Source organism: Narcine bancroftii, chromosome 1 (genome assembly GCF_036971445.1).
Source record: "Narcine bancroftii isolate sNarBan1 chromosome 1, sNarBan1.hap1, whole genome shotgun sequence".
Classification (NCBI taxonomy): Eukaryota; Metazoa; Chordata; class Chondrichthyes; order Torpediniformes; family Narcinidae; genus Narcine; species Narcine bancroftii.
The window spans coordinates 106467252-106490374 of NC_091469.1; the positions used below are offsets into that span (position 1 = coordinate 106467252).

General features: G+C 36.5%; 1 protein-coding gene across 6 annotated transcripts in view; it reads right to left on the reverse strand.

Moving 5' to 3' along the window:
• LOC138762226 (collagen alpha-2(I) chain-like) overlaps positions 1-23123 on the reverse strand; it is a 512086-nt gene that overhangs the window by 302321 nt on the left and 186642 nt on the right. For all 6 annotated transcript variants that reach the window (XR_011356852.1, XM_069935862.1, XM_069935881.1 and 3 more), the window contains exon 5: positions 20876-21037. Coding sequence is in view for 5 of the 6 variants with exons in the window: in XM_069935862.1 (XP_069791963.1) it covers positions 20876-21037 (162 nt within the window). In the remaining variant the exon portion in view is untranslated. The remainder of the gene's footprint in view (positions 1-20875; positions 21038-23123) is intronic.

The following is a 23123-nucleotide window of genomic DNA, read 5'->3' on the forward strand; positions in this document are numbered from 1 at the left end:
GGAAGAGCTCGCATATTGTAGTGTGAAATCAGCTTTTGAATTTGTAATAAACATTTGTATAATCTGAACTGCTCTCGGTGTGTGTGTCTATTTTCTTTCGGTAGCTCCAACACTGTGACCAATCTAAAATGAATAAAGTGAGAGGTACAAGTTTACCCAAGACAGGAGGTTTGGATCTGGAGCTCGGGTTGCTGATGGCCTGTGAGATTGCAGAGGCTGGAGGCGAATCCACAGACATTTAGCGACTCTTAAGGGATTTTCTTTGGTTTCTCATTCTCTGACTGCAAGCGCCAGGCTATTCCTGCTGATGGTGAATCTTTGTATGCCTAATGATATTACACCTGTTTTATTACGTGACAATAAAATAATCTTAAATCTTGAATCTTGATCTCAAGATTGGCCCTAGTTTGTGTGTCCTCACTTCTTGCTTCACAGTAAAAACTTAAGTACTCAATGAAGACCTTGCCCATCTCCTGCAACTCCACACTGAGTTGACCACATTATAACCATATAACCATTTAACCACTTACAGCACAGAACAGGCCAGTTTGGCCCTACTAGTCCATGCCGTAGCAAATCCCCACCCTCCTAGTCCCACTGACCAGCACCTGGTCCATACCCCTCTAGTCCCCTCCCATCCATGTAACAATCCAGTCTTTCCTTAACTGTAATCAATGATCCTGCCTCGACCTCGATCACTTGGGATTATCCTTAGTAATTAGCAGCTGCAGTACAGGTTAGATGCAAATGCACCGAGGACATGGTTTGCCAGCGTGCTTCACTGCTGCTGAGTTATCTATGGTCATCAAATAAAAAATACGAGTTGCAATGCTTTAAATCATAGTTAGTGTTTGAAATATCAAAAACAATTATTCAAGTTTCATTTTATCTCCTCAGATATTTCTTTCCTCAACTTTGTTTTTGAAATATCATTCAATCTAATTTACACATCCTACTTTGGATTTTGTGTCGAAAGCTTCCACCATTCATTCCCTTTCTGTAGCCACATGATATGCTGCATCGTCCTACCGCAGTTGTCTGATGACTGTAGGTAAGTGGGCAGAAGCATAGGAAGTTATGGTTGCCTCAGGGAACAGAGTTTTCCATTCCTTCACCAGCACTGCAAAATCCAAAGCGATTTGGAGGAGCTTCATCTAAAATATGTTGTTGGCTCCATTAGGGCAAAGGAAGCCTCAGCTATTATATCATAACCAATATTTCCTCTAATTTTTAGTAGCCAATGTCCACAAAAATCTTATGTCATGCAAATTGCTTTGCTGTGACTAAAGTATGTGCACACTGAATGCTTGTGCAAATATAAACTTGAAATAGTTTCAAGATAATTTTGGCATGTTTTAATATAATACTGTACAAATATGATTGCATTCTGTGAAGTAATGTATTTAGTTAAGATTATTTTCAATAAGTATAATTATTCAATACTACATTATTTTAGGTAACTAACCTTTTGTACCATATTGATTTCTTTTGTGCGACAGTGGCAAAACAAGTGTGCGCGTGCATAGGCATACAGCTTAGAGGGAACAATGCTCATAACTGAATCATGGATCTTGGAAAATTATTATACCGAGCAACCAAAAGAATGCTGGAGGAACTCAACAGATCAGGCAACATCCATGGAAGGCAGCGTTTTGGCCCAAAACCCAGGTTTCGTTAACTATCTACTATCTTCCATGGATGCTACCTGGTGCCTCCAATTTTTTTTTGTATTTTCCATTGGCATTAAAACATATACAGTATTTATGCAAAATATAAGAATAGTAAAAACTACGACACAAAAATAATACAATTTTTATATATTTTCACCCCCCCCCCCCACCAACCCACCCCCCTCCCTCCCCAAAAAGAGTAGGGGAAAAAAGAAAAAGAAAAGCCTGCCTAATAAACCTATATCTTTTAATTAATTAATTGCAGTTTACATAGCAATCTAAACCATAACTAATTAGGGCAGGTTGGACAGGGGCGTGGTGGACGCTGCAGGTAAAGTAGTAGCAATAAGATACATGTAGGGTTTCCAAATCTTATCAAATTTTTCTGGTTGATTTCATAAATTATGCATTCTCTCTAATGGTATACAATTTATTAATTCCATTTGCCATCTATTTAACCACACAATATCACCAGATTTCCATGTTACAGCTATAGATTTCTTTGCTATTGCTACTGCTACACTTGAAAACTTCTTTTGAAAAATATCTAACTTTAATTGGGAAATATCTCTCAATAAAAATACTCTGGGATCCTTCAAAGAAATCCAGTCCACAAGGGTTTTGGAGAAACACAGCAGGTTCCACCTCCTACCTAAGATCCATAAACCTTATTGCCCGGAAAACCCACTGTTTCCACAGTCTCCCACACCGTCACTTCTTGTAATATGCCTCCCACAGCCTCCAATCTCATTGCTTCCCAACTCCGGGCTGCATAATTCTACCTCCTCCCTAAGATCCACAAACCAAATTGACCCGGTAAGGTAACCAGAGGTGGCATGGTAACAGACCATTTTGGGCCACGAGTCCATGCCACCCAATTAACCTACACCCCTGGCATGGGCTCATGGGCCAGAAGGGCCTGTTACCATGCTGTACATATAAATTTAAAGAAATATTGGCAGGCCAGTGCACTTGGATGCATCAATTGTAATCAATTGTAATTCTAAAAAAATCTCCAGCTGATGAACTAAAATCAATGGCCTCCAATGAACAAAGTATTTAATGCAAATCTGCATACCTTTAGCAATTTAGTAACACTTAAATAGGAATAAAAACCACAAGGAAAATTGCATTTTAAACACTGTATACAGTAAAATTCCGGGAATCCGGCACCTATATTGATCAACTAGATGAAGAAATTTCATGAAATACAATAAAATTCCCTTTATCCAGCACTTACAGGGGTTACAGATGCCAGATATACATATTTTCCATTTGCCTGAGACATACTCTTACAATGTCTAACTAATACACCCACATTACGAATAAACAATTTAAAAGACAAAAAGTGCAAAATGTAAAATAATTTGAAAATAAATCAGTACTGCATTCCTTAATTATGCAAAGTCCACTTTAATCAGACAATTTCTGTAGCTTACAAAATTTAAATTTTAACCCTGGTCGTTGGCACTGTAACTGCGTTGCCCTAACCGCTATGCTAACTGTGCTGCCCTCATCATTAAAATCCCCCCTCCCCCAAGTTTGCAGATAACGCCTTCCTAAGGTACTTAATAGAGTACCAATAAAGATAAAGGCTCTTGCTAGGCAGGAAAGTCTAACCTACGGCAGAATTTATTTGGGAGTTTCACCCTAGTGGCAACCAGCATTGGCCAACTCTTCATCCTGGGCGTCGATATTTTTATTCAAACATAACTTTATTCAAACTTTGTTCAAACAGCTGCTGCGGGCGGGGCATGACCAGGGAGCACCGGTGGCTGAATATTCGCTCGCATCTTCACCAAGGGGTTGTATGTTGCTTTGAAGAACATTTACTTTTACAATTTTAAACTTTTATTTAAAGTTTTACTTATTCTCCTTTAAATTTATATTTATATATCTATCTATCTGTTTCATTTGTGAATTTTTTGCCAGTTGCTTGAATTCTGGATTTGCTTTTTTATTTATTTTTATTTATAATTTAGACATACAGCACAGTAACAGGCCCTTTCAGCCCTTGAGCTTGTGCCTGCCCAATTGCACCCAATTGATCTAGAATCCTGTATATTTTCAGAAATATATTTTTAAGCAAGTGGACACACTTAACTCCACAATGCTGCAAAGAAGACATTGCAATCATTACTTCCATGTGCTCTCTCTGCCAAATAAATGCTCCCAAAATCCAAAAATCAGAACCCTTTCAACCATTCATGCTCATACATTACCAAAAGAAAGGGTAAAATGCTTAATAGGATTTCACAAGGAGAAATGAACATATGGCCCTGATAGGTTCAGCACACAGCACATGGGAAGATTCAATAAACTTCAGTAGATTAATGATGTGTTTAGAGAATTTTATGAAAAATTATATGCATCAAAAGTAGTGGAGGATGAGGTTAAAATTGAATATTTTTAATCTGATCTGAATTTACCCTTTTTGAGTGGTATGGATGTTAAAGATTTTGATACTCCTTTTACTGCGAAAGAAGTGATAGATGCACTTCGATCCATGCAAAATGGGAAGTCTCCAGGGGATGATGGTTTTACTTCTGGTTTTTATAAAAAAATTCAAGATTTATTAATTCCATTATTGATGGAAGTATTGAAGCAGGTAACAGAGGTTCATTCTTTTCCTGTTTCCTTTGCTCAACCAATTATTACTGTTATTCTTAAGAAATATAGGGACCCATTGAAAGCTGGGTTTTATAGACCAATTTTGTTATTGAGTGTTGATTATAAAGTTTTGACAAAGGTTATAGCTAATAGATTGGCTAAATATTTACCAGTTTTAATTCATTTAGATTAGGTGGGTTTTATTAAAAATTATTTGGCACATAATATTGTGAAGTTGATTTCTTCAATTAACACTTCTTGGGAGGGATCCAACCTGCAAATGGTTATTTCATTGGATGCAAAAAAGGCCTTTGATAAAGTTTTAGAGAAATTTAAATTTAGGCTAATTTTCATCGGTTGGATTAAAGCTTTATATAGAAGACCTACTGTTAGAGTTGTGACAAATGGACAGTTACCTTTAGCTTTTATGTTGACTAGATCGACAAGACAAGGCTGTCCTTTGTCACCAGCTCTAAGATATTAATATTAAAGGTATTAAGGTTATTAATTTATTTGCAGATGATGTTTGATATATTTAGAATTCTTTGAAGTGTTTACATGACAGATTGGAAAAATATGGTGAAAAATCAGCTGATAAAATCAATTGGGAAAAGAGTAAGATCATGTCATTAGGCAAAATGGATTATTCTTCTTGTAAACATATTGTGAAATTCAAATGGTCAGATCAGATTAAGAAAGGTATTAAAGTAGATAGAAATTATAGTCATTTATATAAATTAAATTATTTACTGCTAATGTTTAAAATTAAACATGATTTGAATCGATGGAAAGATTTACCAATTACATTAATAAGAAGAGTTAATTGTATTAAAATAAATTTTTTTCCGTGAATTCAGTATTTATTTCTATCTATTCCTTGTAAGATTCCTCACAAAATATTAAGGATTAAATGCTTCGGTGTTGAAATTTTTATGGAAGGATAAAATGGTAAGGATATCTTTACAAAAACTAACTTGGAAATATGAATTAGGAGAGTTGCAACTCCCCAATTTTCAACATTATTATGATGCGGCACAATTTAAATTTATTAATAGGATGTATGAAATGGACAGACTTTTGATATGGGCTAATAGTGAATTATCTCAAATTGGTGAGAAGAGAATGGATCAGTTTATTTATAGATGGAACCCTAAGTTATTGAGTAGTTTAATTTACCGGTTTTGAAACACTTAATGGATTTATGGTATAAAATAAATGAAGTTTTAGGTACTTGGGGAGCGTGCCAGGTGATGACATGGGGTTAGACTGATAATCCCTGTTCTCCTCGAAAAAGTGACAAAAAAGGTTATAAAAGTTACAGAAAATATATGAAAGAATTATCTGAAGATGTATAGAGGACATTAACAATGCCACCAAGGAAGGATAAAGGACTTAACGTTGTACAAAAACTGAGCAAGAAAAGGAACAAGAAAAGGAAGAGAGGCCTAACTTAAGAAAGCTGTCCATAAGGTAACATCCAAAGGAGAGAGGCTAGAAACCAGGGAGACCTTAGACACAAGGTCTCCCCCGACAAAGGCCGCTGAATTTGGCTGAAGAAGTGATTCTGTGCATGCGCAGAGCACAAAAAAACGGAGGAAAATTTTAAAAAAAATTAAGACACCCACAGCTCCAGTGATCAAGAAGAAGACCTGAAAAAGCAAAGGAAAGAACAAGAACGACCTACAATCAAGGAAAAAGTAGAAATAGGTGCAGAAGTTTCTTTATCTTCTGGTGAATTAAAGCAAATGTTAGATTTTTTTTGACAATCCATGGAAGTGTTAACTGATAAAGTAAGGAAGAATGGTGATAAGATGGAAAGATTAATGCAACAGGTGGACACTAGATTTGAAATAATGGATGGAAAAATTAAAGGGAATGAATTCGAATTTCAAAATCTGAAAGATCAAATGAAGAAAGTAAGAAAGTACAAGCAGAAGCAGCTGCAAAGTTTGTTCGGTTAATGCAAAAAATAGATATTTTGGAAAATTTCGGTAGACAGAATAATATCAAGATTGTTGAATTTAAAGAAGGGAATGAGGGTCAAGACTTGAAAAAAATTCTGCAACGGTGGATACCAGAATCTTTGGGTCAGGCTGCATTTCAAGGTGATTTGGAGATAGAACGAGCCCATAGGACATTGAGACCTAAACCTCAGCCTGACCAAAGGTCCCATCCGATACTTGTCATATTCCTTTGAAATAAAGTGAGAGAGAAGGTATTGGAGCTAGCTGCAAAACAATCTAAAGAAAGACAATCACCTTTGATTTGTAACAGAAATAAGACTTTTTAAAAATCCATATATAAGTTTTGATTTGTTGAAGAGGGAAAGGAGTTTAATCCGGTTAAAGATGTAGTGTGGGATAAAAAGGCTATGCCTTTGTTTTGAGATATCCAGCTGCTTTGAAAGTATTCATCCCAGGTGGGAGGAATAGATTTTTTACTGAGCCTAATGAAGCAAAGGTATATGCCGATTCATTGCCTTCTAAAGATCAGCAAATGGTTTATTAAATAATTGAGAGGTTTTACTGTTACTGAAAATACATTGAGTTTTGAGAGAGTTAAAAAGGGGAGGAAGGTTTAACCTATATTGTGCATGGTCTAATATACTGGATAAGATTAATGGGTTAAAATGTCTATTGATAAACTTATAGTAAGTGATGGTATGATGTGTTGAGTGAGTTAGTGGGTAATGTGATGCTGACCACTATGCCATCATAGGCACTAATGTGACAAGTTTTGCATCCCATATAGATCAGGGTGATAGAGGCACCTTAACATCACACGGTTTTTCCATATCTTTCTTCTTTTATCTTCCTTTCTTATCTTTTTTTTGGTTCTTAGCCTGGAGTGTTTATAGGTGCAAGGTATGATATGGGGTGTTTTGGGTTGGATGGAGAGATGGAGGGGTATGCTGGAGGGATATAGGTTTTAATTTTGATGCCTAATGGCAAGGAAATTGTCATTTATTAGTATCAATTTTAATGGAATTCAGAATCTAATAAAGAGAAAAAGGTTATTGAACTATATGAAAAAAACTAAATTGGATGTGGCTTTTATACAGGAAACTCATTTAACAGAAATAGATCATGAAATTAAAGAGAGACTGGGTAGGGGGTGGTATTCTCTTCTTCATTTAATTCTAAAGCAAGAAGAGTAGCGATATTAATAAATAAAAGTCTACCAATGGAAATATTGGATGTAATGACTGATAAAATGGGGAGGAATGTAATGGTAAATTGCAAAATATATTTTGAATATTGGACTTTGATGAATATATATGCACCAAATGTAGATGATGGAAAATTTATACAAGATGTTTTTATGCAGTTAGCTAATGCAAAAGGGAAAGTAATTATGGTAGGAGACTTTACTTTTACCTTTGATTTCAAGTTGGATAGAACAGAGGAATCATGGTTAAAAGTAAGGTGACAAAGGATGTGAAAATTTTTATGAATGAAATGAACTTGTTGACAGTTGGAGGAAGGTGCATCCTGATATTAGAGATTATTCATTTTATTTTTATAGGCATAATGCATATTCCTATATAGATATAATCGCCTCTCAACTCCAGACAAGAGTTCATAGTATTGAATATCAAGCAAAGATATTGTCTGTCCATTCACCTTTAGTTATGTCAGTTTTACTGGAGGAGAAGGAGGAAAATATAGGTTATAGATGGAGGTTTAATGCAGCATTGCTGAAAAGGAAAGATTTTTTGACTTTATAAGGCAACAGATAAAACTTTTTAAGGACCTGAATGAACATTTTGTAACTAATAAGTTTGTGATATGGGATTCTTTGAAGGCTTATTTTAGAGGACAAGTTATATGGCAAAGGTTAAAAAAGAATATATATCTGAAGTTAATTCTTTGGAAAAGGAAATAATAAGCATGGGAAAAAATTGCAAAATTTAGGGAATGATGAAAAAAGGAAAATGTTTGATTTAAAGAAATTGAAGTTTAATACAATACAAACATATAGAGTAGAGAGGGATATAAAACAAACCCAACAAAAATATTATGAATTGGAAGATAGAGCACATAAAATTTTATCATGGCAATTGAAGACTGAATAAGGGGAATATATAATGGGGAATAAGGAAATGGCAGACCAATTAAATTCTTACTTTAGTTCTGTTTTTACAAGAGAGGATACAAATAACCTCCCAAGGATGTTGGGAAACATAGAGACTAATGCAAGGGAGGAACTGAAAGAAATCAGTATCTCTAAGGACATGGTCTTGGGGAAATTGATGGAATTGAAGGCAGATAAATCCCAAGGGCCTGATAATCTACATCCTAGGGTACTCAAGGAAGTGGCCATTCAGATAGCAGATGCTTTAAGAATTATTTTCCAGAACTCGATAGACTCAGGATCAGTACCCATGGATTGGAGGGTAGCTAATGTTACCCCACTATTTAAAAAGGGGGGTAGAGAAAAAGCGGGGAATTATCGGCCGGTGAGCCTTACATCAGTAGTGGGCAAAATGATGGAATCCATTATTAAGGATGTAATAGCGGCGCATATGACTAGCAGAGAAGGGATCGAATGGAGTCAACATGGATTTACAAAAGGTAAATCATGCTTGACAAATCTATTGGAATTCTTTGAGATGGTGACAGGTAAAATAGATGGGGGAGAGCCAGTGGATGTGGTGTACCTGGATTTCCAAAAGGCCTTCGATAAGGTCCCGCATAAACGACTGGCTTCCAAAATCAAGGCTCATGGGATTGGGGGTAAAGTATTGATGTGGATTGAGAACTGGCTGGCAGGTAGAAGACAGAGAGTTGGGATAAATGGCTCATTTTCTGAGTGGCAGGCGGTGACCAGTGGGGTGCCACAGGGATCTGTACTGGGACCCCAGCTGTTCACAATTTACATTAATGATCTGGATGCGGGGATTGGATGTAATATCTCCAAATTTGCAGATGACACTAAGCTAGGAGGGGTTGTGTGCATGGAAGAGGGGATCAGGAACCTCCAGTGTGATTTGGATAAATTGAGGGACTGGGCAGATACATGGCAAATGCACTACAATATGGATAAATGTGAGGTTGTCCACTTTGGTAATACAAACCGGAGGGCAGATTACTATTTGAATGGCAATAGATTAAGAGATGGGGAAGTGCAGAGAGACCTAGGGGTACTTGTACATCAATCTCTGAAGGCGAGCATGCAGGTACAGCAGGTGGTTAAAAAGGCAAATGGTATGTTGGCCTTCATATCAAGAGGGTTTGAGTATAGGAACAAGGATACCTTACTGCAGCTGTACAGGGCTTTGGTGAGACCCCACCTGGAGTATTGTGTGCAGTTTTGGTCACCTTATCTAAGGAAGGATGTTCTTGCAATGGAGGGAGTGCAGAGGCGATTCACCAGGCTGATACCTGGAATGGCAGGAATGACTTATGAGGAAAGATTGTGCAAATTGGGATTGTTCTCCCTGGAGTTTAGAAGATTGAGAGGGGATCTCATAGAGACATATAAAATTCTGGCAGGTCTGGACAGAATGGATGCAGATGGGATGTTTCCAATGATGGGAAAATCCAGAACCCGGGGCCATGGTTTGAGGATAATAGGCAAACCATTTAGGACCGAGATGAGGAGGAATTTCTTTACCCAGAGGGTGGTGAATCTGTGGAATTCATTGCCACAGAGGGCAGTAGAGGCAGGTTCATTAAATATATTTAAGAGGGAATTAGATATATTTCTTCAGTATAAGGGTATTAAAGGTTACGGAGAGAAGGTGAGTACGGGGTACTGAACTTTAAGATCAGCCATGATCTCATTGAATGGCGGAGCAGGCTCGGAGGGTCGAATGACCTATCTTGCTCCTATCTTCTATGTTTCTATGTTTAAGTATCAAGAACAATAGTAGCTGTAAAAGAATATTCAGATCATCTTACTTATAAAACACAAGGTATTAATCATGTGTTTATAAAATTCTACAAGAAATTATATAAATCGGAATCTTTGAAGGTTGGGGATAAAATAGATGAATATTTGTCCAAAATTACTTTACCACAGGTAAGCAAAGAAGAGAAGACAGAATTAACAATCAGAATTATATGATATATTGATGTTTTTACCAAACAATAAGTCTCCAGGGGAGGATGGTTTCTCTCTAGAGTTTTATAAAGAATTTAAAGAGTTATTAATTCTAGTATTTTTTGGGCTGTTTGATCAAATGAAAGATCTTTGGGACTTACCTAGGTTGTTTAAAACTGTGTAAATAACAGTTATTCCAAAAAAAGGGAAGGACCCTTTGCTTCCATCTTCATATAGATCAATTTCATTATTGAATACTGATCATAAAATTTTGTCCAAACTAATAGCTAAATATTTACCTAAATTGATTAATATGGACCAAACAGGTTTTATTAAAAATAGAAGATCAGCGGATAGTATTGTTAGATTTTAAGTTTAATAGATATGGTTCAGAAAAGAAAAATACCATCAGTGGCTTTAGCTTCAGATGCAGAAAAGGCATTTGATGGATTAGAATTGGATTATTTATTTAAAGTACTGAAAGATTTTGGAATTCAGGCAAATTTTATAAATTGGATAAGAGCATTATATAATGCTCCAAAGGCAAAGGTGATTGCAAATAGGCAAATATCAAAATCCTTTTTGTTGGAAAGATCATCTAGACAAGGATGTCCATTATCTTCCTTTTTTATTTGCATTAGCTATAGAACCTTTAGCCAAGTGGTCAGAAGTGAGAATGAGATTTAGGGCTTTAAGATACATGATAAAGAACATACAATTAGTCTTTTTGCAGATGATGTAATGCTATCTCTTACAAACCGTCAAAGTTCATTACAAAAAGTAAATGATCGATTGGCGGAGTATGGGTTAGTATCAGGTTACAAAGTAAATATTGATAAAAGTGAAGTGATGCCAATGATCAAGATGGACCATGTTCAATTAAGAAAATTACAAAATGGGAGGGCGTGGCAAGATGGCGTAGAGGGCAGACATGTGGTTTTAATCCTCCCCAGCCAATTTTTTTAAACACCCCTTTTTAAACTTTAATCTAAATATATAAATGTTTTATTTCTGCTTCTAAGTACATTAGTTGTCTATAATGGCGGCTAATATTAAAAAATCTAAGGTTCAACTACAGAAAAAAAAAACTTTTTAAAAGTGTTTAAGAACTGAGGCCTATCTGTCCAGCTGGAACCACGGATCTGCCGTCGGGAGCCTCCAAGCCACAGAGAACACCAGCCAGGTTGAATATTACGCCGGCGCCCGTCTTCTCCCCGTAAGATGGCACTGGCTTGTTGAAGAAATCGACCGACAATCCACACATTTGTGAAGTCGGACGCACGGCCGATCTGATGGAACAAGGAATCTTTGGGCCTGTGCTGCCATCGGGGGAGTCGGGGACGCGCAGGAAGGTGCTGGAAACTGCCCCTGCACAACCCCTCACTCTGCCGGGCATGCGCGGTTCTTCCAGGGTTCGGGATCTGTTAGAATGTGTGTGGGGGCCCGAGCGGCGGTGCCCCGACGTGGTTGAAGGTTCGAATCAATCTCTGGGACTGGATTCCCAGGGCTGAATATATTAATGATGTTGAATTTCATTATTATATATATTGTATTTCTGGCTGGGGGGAGGTGGATGGCATTGATATCTTTGATAGTCATCTGCCACTGATGAGGTGTTCCACACCCAGTTTTTTAGGGAATTACTACCTTTGGGTGTTTTGTTTGGCGGGGGAATTGTATTCCTTTTCATATTAACTTTTTTGTAACATTAGGGGAGGGAGAGTAGATTTTGTTTATTAATAGGAGAGCATTTTTTTATATTATGTGTTTATATTATTAGTTTATTAAATGTCTAGTTTGAAATTTGCAACTTTTAATGTTCAAGGATTAAATAATCCAATTAAGCAAAAGCGAGTTTTAGCTTATATTAAGAAAATTAAAATTGATATTGCTTTTTTACAAGAAACACATTTGACTGAAAAATAACATTTGAAATTGAAAAGGGATTGGGTTGGTCATGTTTTTTTTCTTCATTTAACTCTAAAGCAAAAGGTGTAGCGATTTTAGTTCATAAGAATTTATCATATTTCAGATGCTTTTTTGTTATTAAGTCAAGCTAATGAAAATATTCTAGTTGGGGGAGATTTTAATTGCGTTTTGGATCCATTAATGGATAAATCCCCAAAAGGTATTAGAAAATCAAAGATGGCGATACAAGTAGGGGCTTTAATTAAATACTTAAATTTGGTAGATATTTGGAGAAAGATTAACCCTATAGAGAAAAATTTTTCTTCTTATTCTTCTACGCATGATTCCTTTTCTAGAATAGATTTTTTTTTAATATCGGCAAATTTACAGGCAAAGATATTGCAGGAAGATTATAAAAGTAGAGTAATATTTGATCATTCTTTATTATTTTTTCTCTATGCAAGTTCGGAGGTGTTACGTCCATCTTATAGATGGAGGTTTAATACAAGGTTGTTGAAAAAACCTGAGTTTGTTGCTTTTATTAAGAAACAGATTGATTTTTTCTTAACGGAAAATGTTAACTCTGTTCAATGTACATTTGTATTATGGGATGCGTTAAAGGCTTATTTAAGAGGACAAATATGGCTGAAAGTATTAAATTAGAAAGGCAGATTGATGAATTGGAGAAGGAATTTCAGAAGAGAGTAACAGAAGTTCAGAAGATAGCTTTGACTAGCTTGATATTTGTTACAGACATCAATTTGAATGTTTACTTAATCGAACCAAACAACGATATTATGAGTGGGGTGAGAAGGCGCATAAAGTACTTGCGTGGCAGTTAAAGAAGGAGCAAACCTCAAGGGTTATTAATGTTGTTAAAAAATATTCAATAGTTACCTATAAATCTCAGGAAATCAATGAACAGTTTTATTCATTTTATAAAAAATTATATACTTCTGAGGGGAAACAGGGTAATGGATCTATTGATTCTTTTTTATCTACATTAAAGTTACCAGCATTAGATGAAGAGGATATTATAGATTTGGAAGCTTCGTTCACAGATTTAGAAATTAAGACCGCTATGATGGAAATGCCTAATGGTAAGTCACCAGGAGATGACGGGTTTTCGGTGGAATTTTATCAAGTTTTTTATGAAGTTTTATCTTCGGTGTTTGGGGAGGTATTACAACAAGTGACTGAATATTATGAGTTACCAGAATCTTGTTCTAGTGCTTTAATTACTGTAATTCCAAAGAAAGATAGAGATCCATTAAAAGTGTCTTCGTAGAGATCTATTTCTTTATTGAATGTGGACTATAAAATAATAGCTAAATTGTTAGCAAATTGGCTTGCTAAATGTTTACCTAAATTTATAAATGTAGATCAAACAGGTTTTATTAAAAATAGAGATGCTTTGGATAATAATCTTCGACTAATTAGTTTGACCAATGCCTACCAACGGCAGCCCAACCATTCAATGGTGGTTGCACTTGATGCGGAAAAAGCTCTTGATAGGGTCGAATGGAATTTTTTTATTTAAGGTCTTGGAAAAGTTTAAATTTGGCCCTTTTTTATTGGCTGGGTTAAAGCTTTATATATAAACCCGACTGCTAGGGTGGTGACAAATGGACAGATTTTGTCATTATTTAAATTAACGCGTTCTACTCGACTGGGCTGTCCATTGTCACCAGCCCTATTTGCATTGGTCATTGAACTGTTAGCTCAATTAATATGGCAAAATGAGCAGATACAAAGGATGAGAATTTTGGATGAGGAGTATAAAGTTAATTTATTTGCAGATGATGTTTGATATACTTAACAAATCCGGAACAATCTTTGCCACATTTACGGGTTGTTTTTTCTTTCTTTTTAATTTTCATATATATAAAAATTTTGTTGTGAAGTGTATTTTGTATGGATCATTATCTGGGTATAAAGTTAATTGGGATAAAAGTGAAATTTTACCAGTAAGTGAAGGAGATTATTCAGTTTATAAAAATGTTATTAATTTGAAATGGACAGATAAAATTAATTATTTAAGAATAATTGTAAATACTGAGTATCAATCTTTATATTGAAAAAGATAAAAGCAGACTTAATTAAGTGGAAAGACCTTCTGTTAACTTTAATTGGCCAGGTTAATTGTATTATAACGAATATTTTTTCACGTATTCAATATTTGTTTCAATCAATACCGTGTTTTCTTACAAAGAACTTTTTTCAGGATTTAAATAAAGTTACTAGGAAATTTTTATGGAAAGGTAAATTACCAAGGGTAGCGTAAAATAAGCTTACTTGGATGTATGCATTAGGTGGATTGTAATTACCTCATATTCAGAATTATTTTAAAGCAGCCCAACTTAAATTTATTTGTGGTTTAATGGATTTGGATCAATCTCCAAGTTGGGCTAAAGTTGAGATGGCATGTATTTCTGAAACTGCAGTACATCAACTCATATTTCGGTGGAATATAGATTTATTACGGGAGTATGATGTGCCGATATTAAAACATTTATTGATGTTACGGACAAAAGATAATAAGACTATAGGATCAAAAGTTAAATTATCTATTTTAACGCCATTATATAATAATCAACTTATTCCTTTTTCATTGTTTAATAGTCATTTAAAGAATTGAGATTTTAAGGGTATATAAGTATTGCAGGATTGTTTTGTAGAAGGTCAATTTCTTTCTTTTATTCAATTGAAAGAGCATTTTGATATTGCTGAAGCTTCTTTATTTGTTTATTATCAACTTCAGTCACTGCCAGGACCGGGGCCTCCGTCTGCCTCACTCGACCGAGGCCAGGGCCAACAGCTCAGTCCAAGATTCCGCCCTGCTCCAGCTCCCTCAACAGCCCCTAAGGCTAGAGCTGGATGAGGTCCTCACCCGGGAAGAGACATACAAGGCAATTGAACAACTGAAAAGTGGCAAAGCAGCAGGTATGGATGGAATCCCCCCCAGAGGTCTGGAAGGCTGGCGGCAAAACTCTGCATGCCAAACTGCATGAGTTTTTCAAGCTTTGCTGGGACCAAGGAAAATTGCCTCAGGACCTTTGTGATGCCATCATCATCACCCTGTACAAAAACAAAGGCGAGAAATCAGACTGCTCAAACTACAGGGGAATCACGCTGCTCTCCATTGCAGGGAAAATCTTCGCTAGGATTCTCCTAAATAGAATAATACCTAGTGTCGCTGAGAATGTTCTCCCAGAATTACAGTGCAGCTTTCGCGTAAACAGAGGAACTACTGACATGGTCTTTGCCCTCAGACAGCTCCAAGAAAAGTGCAGAGAACAAAACAAAGGACTCCTCATCACCTTTGTCGACCTCACCAAAGCCTTCGACACCGTGAGCAGGAAAGGGCTTTGGTAAATACTAGAGTGCCTCGGATGCCCCCAAAGTTCCTCAACATGGTTATCCAACTGCACGAAAACCAACAAGGTCGGGTCAAATACAGCAATGAGCACTCTGAACCCTTCTCCATTGACAATGGCGTGAAGCAAGGCTGCAATCTCGCACCAACCCTCTTTTCAATTTTATTCAGCATGATGCTGAACCAAGCCATGAAAGACCTCAACAATGAAGATGCTGTTTACATCCGGTACTGCACGGATGGCAATCTCTTCAATCTGAGGCGCCTGCAAGCTCACACCAAGACACAAGAGCAACTTGTCCGTGAACTACTCTTTGCAGACAATGCCGCTTTAGTTGCCCATGCAGAGCCAGCTCTTCAGCGCTTGACGTCCTGTTTTGTGGAAACTGCCAAAATGTTTGGCCTGGAAGTCAGTCTGAAGAAAACTGAGGTCCTCCATCAGCTAGCTCCCCACCATGACTACCAGTCCCCCCACATCTCCTCGGGCACACAAAACTCAAAACGGTCAACCAGTTTACCTATCTCGGCTGCACCATTTCATCGGATACAAGGATCGACAACGAAATAGACAACAGACTCGCCAAGGCAAATAGCGCCTTTGGAAGACTACACAAAAGAGTCTGGAAAAACAACCAACTGAAAAACTTCACAAAGATAAGCGTATACAGAGCCGTTGTCATACCCACACTCCTGTTCGGCTCCGAAACATGGGTCCTCTACCGGCATCACCTACGGCTCCTAGAACGCTTCCACCAGCATTGTCTCCGCTCCAACCTCAACATTCATTGGAGCGACTTCATCCCTAACATCGAAGTACTGGAGATGGCAGAGGCCGACAGCATCGAATCCACGCTGTTGAAGATCCAACTGCGCTGGGTAGGTCACGTCTCCAGAATGGAGGACCATTGCCTTCCCAAGATCGTGTTATATGGTGAGCTCTCCACTGGCCATCGTGTCAGAGGTGCACCAAAGAAGAGGTACAAGGACTGCCTAAAGAAATCTCTTGGTGCCTGCCACATTGACCACCGCCAGTGATCTGATATCGCCTCAAACCGTGCATCTTGGCGCCACACAGTTCGGCGGGCAGCAACCTCCTTTGAAGAAGACCGCAGAGCCCACCTCACTGACAAAAGACAAAGGAGGAAAAACCCAACACCCAACCTCAACCAACCAATTTTCCCCTGCAACCGTGTCTGCCTGTCCCGCATCGGACTTGTCAGCCACAAACGAGCCTGCAGCTGACGTGGACATTTTACCCCTCCATAAATCTTCGTCCGCGAAGCCAAGCCAAAGAGAAGAGAGACTTCAGTCACTGGTAGAAAAAAATGTCTGGTAGAGAGATTGTTTTACATGTATTGTCGGAGATTGAGTCTTTGATTTCTTCTGTGCCTAAAAAGGGTTATATTTCTGTTACGTATCAAGTATTACAAGTTAATATGGATAAGTCGGAATGGGAGAAATCTAAGTTTAAATGGAAATATTATTTAACTTTTGTTTTTCCTGAAGATTATTGGATGGATATGTGTCATGATAGTGTTACTAAATTGACAAATGCACGATATGGAATGGTTAATTATAATTTTTTGCATCAGTTATATTTAACTCCTGAGAAATTGAAAAAATATGGCCTTAGTAATTCAGATTCCTGTTTTAGATGTAGTACGTGTGTTGGAACTTTTTTACATGCTGTTTGGTCTTGAATGTATTTACAACCATTTTGGGAAGAAATTAAGTCAATTTTGGAAAAATTGTATAAGATCAAGTTACCATTAGATCCATCTGTTTTTTTACTGGGTTATGTGATTCCTTTAAAGGGAATGGGGTTGGATAAATTTAAAATCTCATTTGTATATTTAGCATTGTCCATAGCTTGAAAATGTATAGCAAGTACATGGAAGGATAAGACTGCGATGGCATAATGAAATGAAAATTTGTATTGTTATGGATAAAATTACTTATGTTTTGCATGATAATTATTCCTTTTTTGTTAATAAGTGCTCATTATATTTTGAATATATGCATTTAGAAGTACTTTGATTTATTTTATTCCTTTATATATTCCTTTGGCTCTCCTTAAGAGAGTGGCTGAAGGGGTGGGAGGTAGGGGTTGTTTTTTTTTCTTTCTTTTTATTTTCATATATATATTTATATAAATTTTGCTGTGAAGTGTATTTTGTATGTTTACCAATAATTTTTAAATAAATAAAGTTTGGGGAAAAAAAGAAAAAACAATTACAAAATTTAAATGGCAGAATGGTCTAATTAAATATTTAGGAATTAATGTTGATAAGATTTTAAATAATTTATTTAAATTAAACAACATATCTTTCTTGAGTAAAATTAAAGATTTATTAAGATGGAAAGATTTGCCAATTTATTTAATAGGAAGGATTAATTGTGTGAAGATGAATATCTTTCCTAGGATACAATATCTTTTTCAATCCTTACCAATTTTTGTACCAATAATGTTTTTTCAGGAATTAAATAAAAGCGAAAGAAGATTTAGTTTAGGGATAAAATGCCTCAGATGGCATTGGAAAAATTATCATGGAAATTTGATCAAGGGGGACTTTGATTGGCTAATTTTTTAAAAATTATAAAGGGGCTCAACTTAGATTTTTGTTGTCTTGTTATCAGACCTTGAAAAGATTGCATGGGTGCAAATTGAAATGAGTAAAATAGAAGAAAGTAATTCGAAACACATTTTATATAAATGGCATGAGAGGTTATTAAAAGGAAAATTAGATCCACCAATTTTGAAGCATATACTTAAAGTATGGGATGGAGTATCTGTAGAAAGAAGAATTATCAGTTGGCTAAAATGATATTAAATCAAAATCCTTTGATCCCTTTTACGGTTAAAAATCGTTTTTGATGTTTGGTACAATTGTGGAATAAAAAAAGGGATTGTTTTTTGGGATCTGTTTTTTTTTTACTTTTGATCAATTTTAAGTATAATGTACCACATAATAGTATTTTTTCTTATTATCAACTTAAATCATATTTAAAAAGAAAATTAGGGAGAAATTTTAAATTACCAGAACAAAGTCCATTTGAATATTTATTAATGGATATGTTTATTGAAAGATTCATTACTAATATGTATATCAAATTACAAGAGACTATTCAGAAAAATTATTTATTTAAATTCAAATCTAGATTCAAAATGAAGTATGGTAAAAGTATAGAAGTGTAACTAATACAATTAATGTTAGATATCAAATGGTACAATTTAATTTTTTTACATCAATTATATTATGCTCCATGCAAATTGCATGGACTTTATTTGAATTGTTCTGATCAATGTTTTCGATGTAATAAAGAAGTAGGATCTTTCCTGCATGCAGTCTGGCAATGTGAAAAAGTAGACAAGTTTTGGAAGTATATAAGTATTTTATTTGGATGATTTTTGAAGACGCAAATTTGAAAGGATTCCAGAGCATCTTTATTGGGAGATTTTTCCCAATTGAAGTTAGATATTTATCAAAATAATTACAATAGCAAATAAATCTGTAGCTGTAACATGGAAATCTGGTGATATTGTGGGGTTGAATAGAGGTTGAATTGAGTTATTAAATTAAATACGATTAGAGAGAGAATAATGTATAGTTTATGAAATCAAACAGGAAAATTTGATAAGATTTTAAAACCCTACATGGATTTTATTGCTGCAACTTTACCTGTCGTGTCCACCATGCCCCCATTCAACTCCCCTAATTAATTATGGTTTGACTGTTAAGTAAACTACAATTAATTAATTAAAAGATATAGGTTTATTAGACAGGTTTTTTCTTATCTTTTTTTCCTACTTTTTTGGAGAGGGAGGTGGTGGGTGGGGGGATAAAATATATAAAATTTGTATTATTTTGTGTCATAATTTTTATAATTTTTATGTAATGGATCAATACTGTATATGTTTTGATGCAAATTGAATTTTTTTTAAGTTATAGGTATACAAGGTAAGATTTCAGGCAAAACTCCTTTGTATCAAAATAAGCTTCTCTATTACACTTAATAATCAGCTTTGAAGTTATGGGATCAAAAAGGTATTAAGTTTGTGCAAGATTATTATGAAGCACGATATTTTATTTCTTTTCAAAGAATGAAAGAGAAATATGATATATTTTCAATTTTTTTTTGTATTACCAAATTAAAGCTTTATTGTTGGATAATTTTGTACGTACTTTACGGTTACCCAGACAGTCTAAGTTTGAAATTTTACTTAATGAGAGTAGTAAGAAGGATTTTATAACTGAGATGTATGCTTTATTACAGAATAAAATGCCTAAGTTGGATTTACATATATCTAGATCAAAATGGGAGAAAGGTTTAGGTATACTTATACTAAAATTATAAATGTAAGGCAGGGGTGTCAAACTCAAATTCACAGAGGGCCAAAATTAAAAACTTGGACTAAGTCGTGGGCCAAACTAAATATTTATTGAAAATTTGCAACAACATCTGCATGTTTTCTCTTCTTTCAATATATGTAATCTTAAACTTTTTCTTATTAAAATAAATAGTTTTGGTTAAACTCTTTCCAGAAGAAGCATTAACAAATGAGAAATAAAATATTCAATAAATAATATTTCTCGATAGCCTTGAAGCTCCTTTTAAATGTTTTTTTTTTCACAAGCCAACAAGTCAAAAAAATAACAACTTGCTTCAATGAAAATCTAATCTTTCAACTATGAACAGTCCAAAGTTAACCAAAGAAAATATGAATCCAAGCTTAGCTTGCTACACTGTGATTTACTCTGATGCACCTGGGTCTAAACCAGATACTTGGCATCTCTTCTTAGATGCAAGTTCATCAAACTCTGAGGTCAGAGTTTGCCTCCCACCTGTCTTGAAAGGTCCTGTTTTCTGTCTTTCGTTTGGCCATTTCTCGTAAGGGGTTTATTACATGTGAGTTAGGCGACAAGTGGCAGATGCCAATGAAAGTAAAGAGAGGAGATGGGGGCGATTAGCGGGCTGAGGGGCCGGCGCCAATGCATTTGCAAAGCATTCTGGGATTTGTAGTATTAGCTGTGCATGCGCCACACTGGCGCGGCGGCCAGCGGGCCAGCTCTAATACATATTTGATATGATCTTGCGGGCCAAATATAATTATATCACGGGCCAAATTTAGCTCGCGGGCCTGAGTTTGACATGTGTGATGTAAGGTATCAATTAGCTCATTATAATTTTATTCATTAATCATATTTAACTCCAGAAAAATTTTAGAAACATTATCACTTTGTCATCACTTCTTGTGAATATTTACCTTTGACTGTAGTGAGACAAAATAGTTGTCTTCATGGAAGTCAACTCCATGGAAGATGGGCTCATCTTCGACCATTGCCTTACAGGTTTGATTGTAACGCATGCAATGCTCTTTGGCTGCACTTGGCTTGCCCATAACAAACAATAGCTGTTGAATCTGTCCCTAAAAAGAAATAAGGTGCACGTTAACATGTGGAGCATTACTCACCATTATAACCGCATAACAATAAATGAAGACATTGACATGCACGTCTTAAGATCTATCCTGTGGTCTCCATGTTGATGCAATCATGAAAAAGGCTCACCAGTGGCTATATTTTGTGAGGTGTTTGAGGAGATTTAGTATGTCCAGCAAAGACTTGCAAATTTCTCCAGGTGAACTGTGGAGATCATTCTGACCAGTTGCCTCACTGTCTGGTATGGAGGTGCCAATGCACAGGACAGGAAGAAAACCACAGATTTAGATTTATTGTCAGAGTGCATGCATGGCATCACATCTAACCCTGAGATTCTTTTTCCTGCGGTGAGCCAGAATTACCACTTATTGGTAGTTCAAGAAAAAATTGTACACAACATACACATGAAAACAAATAAAGAACTGTAAACAGATAACAAATGTAAACAAAGTGACCACACTATTTTTAAAAATCCATAAAGTACAAAAGTAAGAGTCCTTAAATGACTCCCTGATTGAGTTTGTCGTTGAGGAGTCTGACAGTGGAGGAGTAGCAGCTGTTCCTGAACCTGGTGGTGTGAGTCTTGTGGCACCTAGACCTCTCTCCTGATGATAGCAGCAAGAGCAGAGCATGTGCTGGGTGGTGTGGATCCTTGATGATTGCTGATGCTCACCAACAGCAGTGTTCCCTGTAGATGTTATCGATGAAGGAGAGGGTTTTTTCTGTGATGTCCTGGGCTGTGTCCACTACTTTTTGGTGGGATTTCCGCTCAGGGGTATTAGTGTTCCCATGCCAGACCACAATGCAGCACACTTTCCACCATGCATCTGTTGAAATTTGCCAGGGTTTCTGCTGTCATACCAAATCTCAGCAAGCTCCTGAGGAAGTAGAGATCTGTTGTGCTTTTTTTCATAATGCCATTGGTGTGTTGGGTCCATGAAAGATCCTCCGAAATAGTGAATGCCACCCTCTCCACCTCTGATCTTCAAATGATCACTGGATCATATACTTCTGGTTTTCCCTTCCTGAAGTCAACAATCAGCTCCTTGGTTTTGGTGACACTGAGACCAAGGTTGCTGTTGGTGCACCTTTCAGCCAAGTTTTAAATCTCCCTCCTGTACGCTGACGCATTGCCTTGTTCATACAACCCACTACCATGGAATCGTAATTTGTAGCTGGTGTTATTGTTGTAGTGAACCACACAGTCATCGGTGTAAAATGAGTAGAGCAAGGGGCTAAGAATGCAGCCCTGTGGTGTTCTGTTACTGACGCAGATTGTGGAAGAGATGTTCTTACCAATCCTCACTCATTGTGGTCTGTATGTGAGGAAATCAAGGATCCAATTACCCAGTAGGGTGTTGAATCCCAGGTTGTGGAGTTTGCTGATCAATTTTGAAGGGATGATGGTATTAAATGCAAAACTGTAGTTGACAAAGAGAATCTTGATGAATGCAACTTTGCGATCTAGGTATTCCAGGGATTGGTGTAGAGCCAGTGAGATGGCATCCAGCATAGACCTGTTGCTATAATAGATGAATTGGAATGGATCAATATTGCTGCTCAAACAGGAGCTGATTTGCTTCAACAGCAGCCTTTCAAAACACTTCATCACTGGTGCTACTTGTCGATAGTCATTAAGGCAGGTTGCTATGTTCTTCTTGGACACTAGGAATTGATGTCTGTTTGAAACAGATAGGTACCACACCCTGCCAGAGTGAGATGATGAAGATATCTGTGAATGCATTGGTAAGTTGATCAGTAGAGATTTTCAATATTCAACCAGGCACTCCATCAGGACCAGATGCTTTTTTCAGATTAATTCTTCGGAAGGCAGCCCATAAGTCATCCTTGGATACAGACAGGATAGGACAAAGAGTTATGGACTCAGCCAGTGCCAACATGGGTATCAGCCTCCACTTTGTCAAGGATATCTACCAGAGATGGTACCTTAAGAAAGCAGTCTCTATCCTCAAGGCCTTTTACCAAGCAGACCATGCCCTCTTCATCCTGCTACCATCAAGGAGGAGGTACAGATGATAAGATGAACACCCAGTGGCACAAAGACAGCCTCTT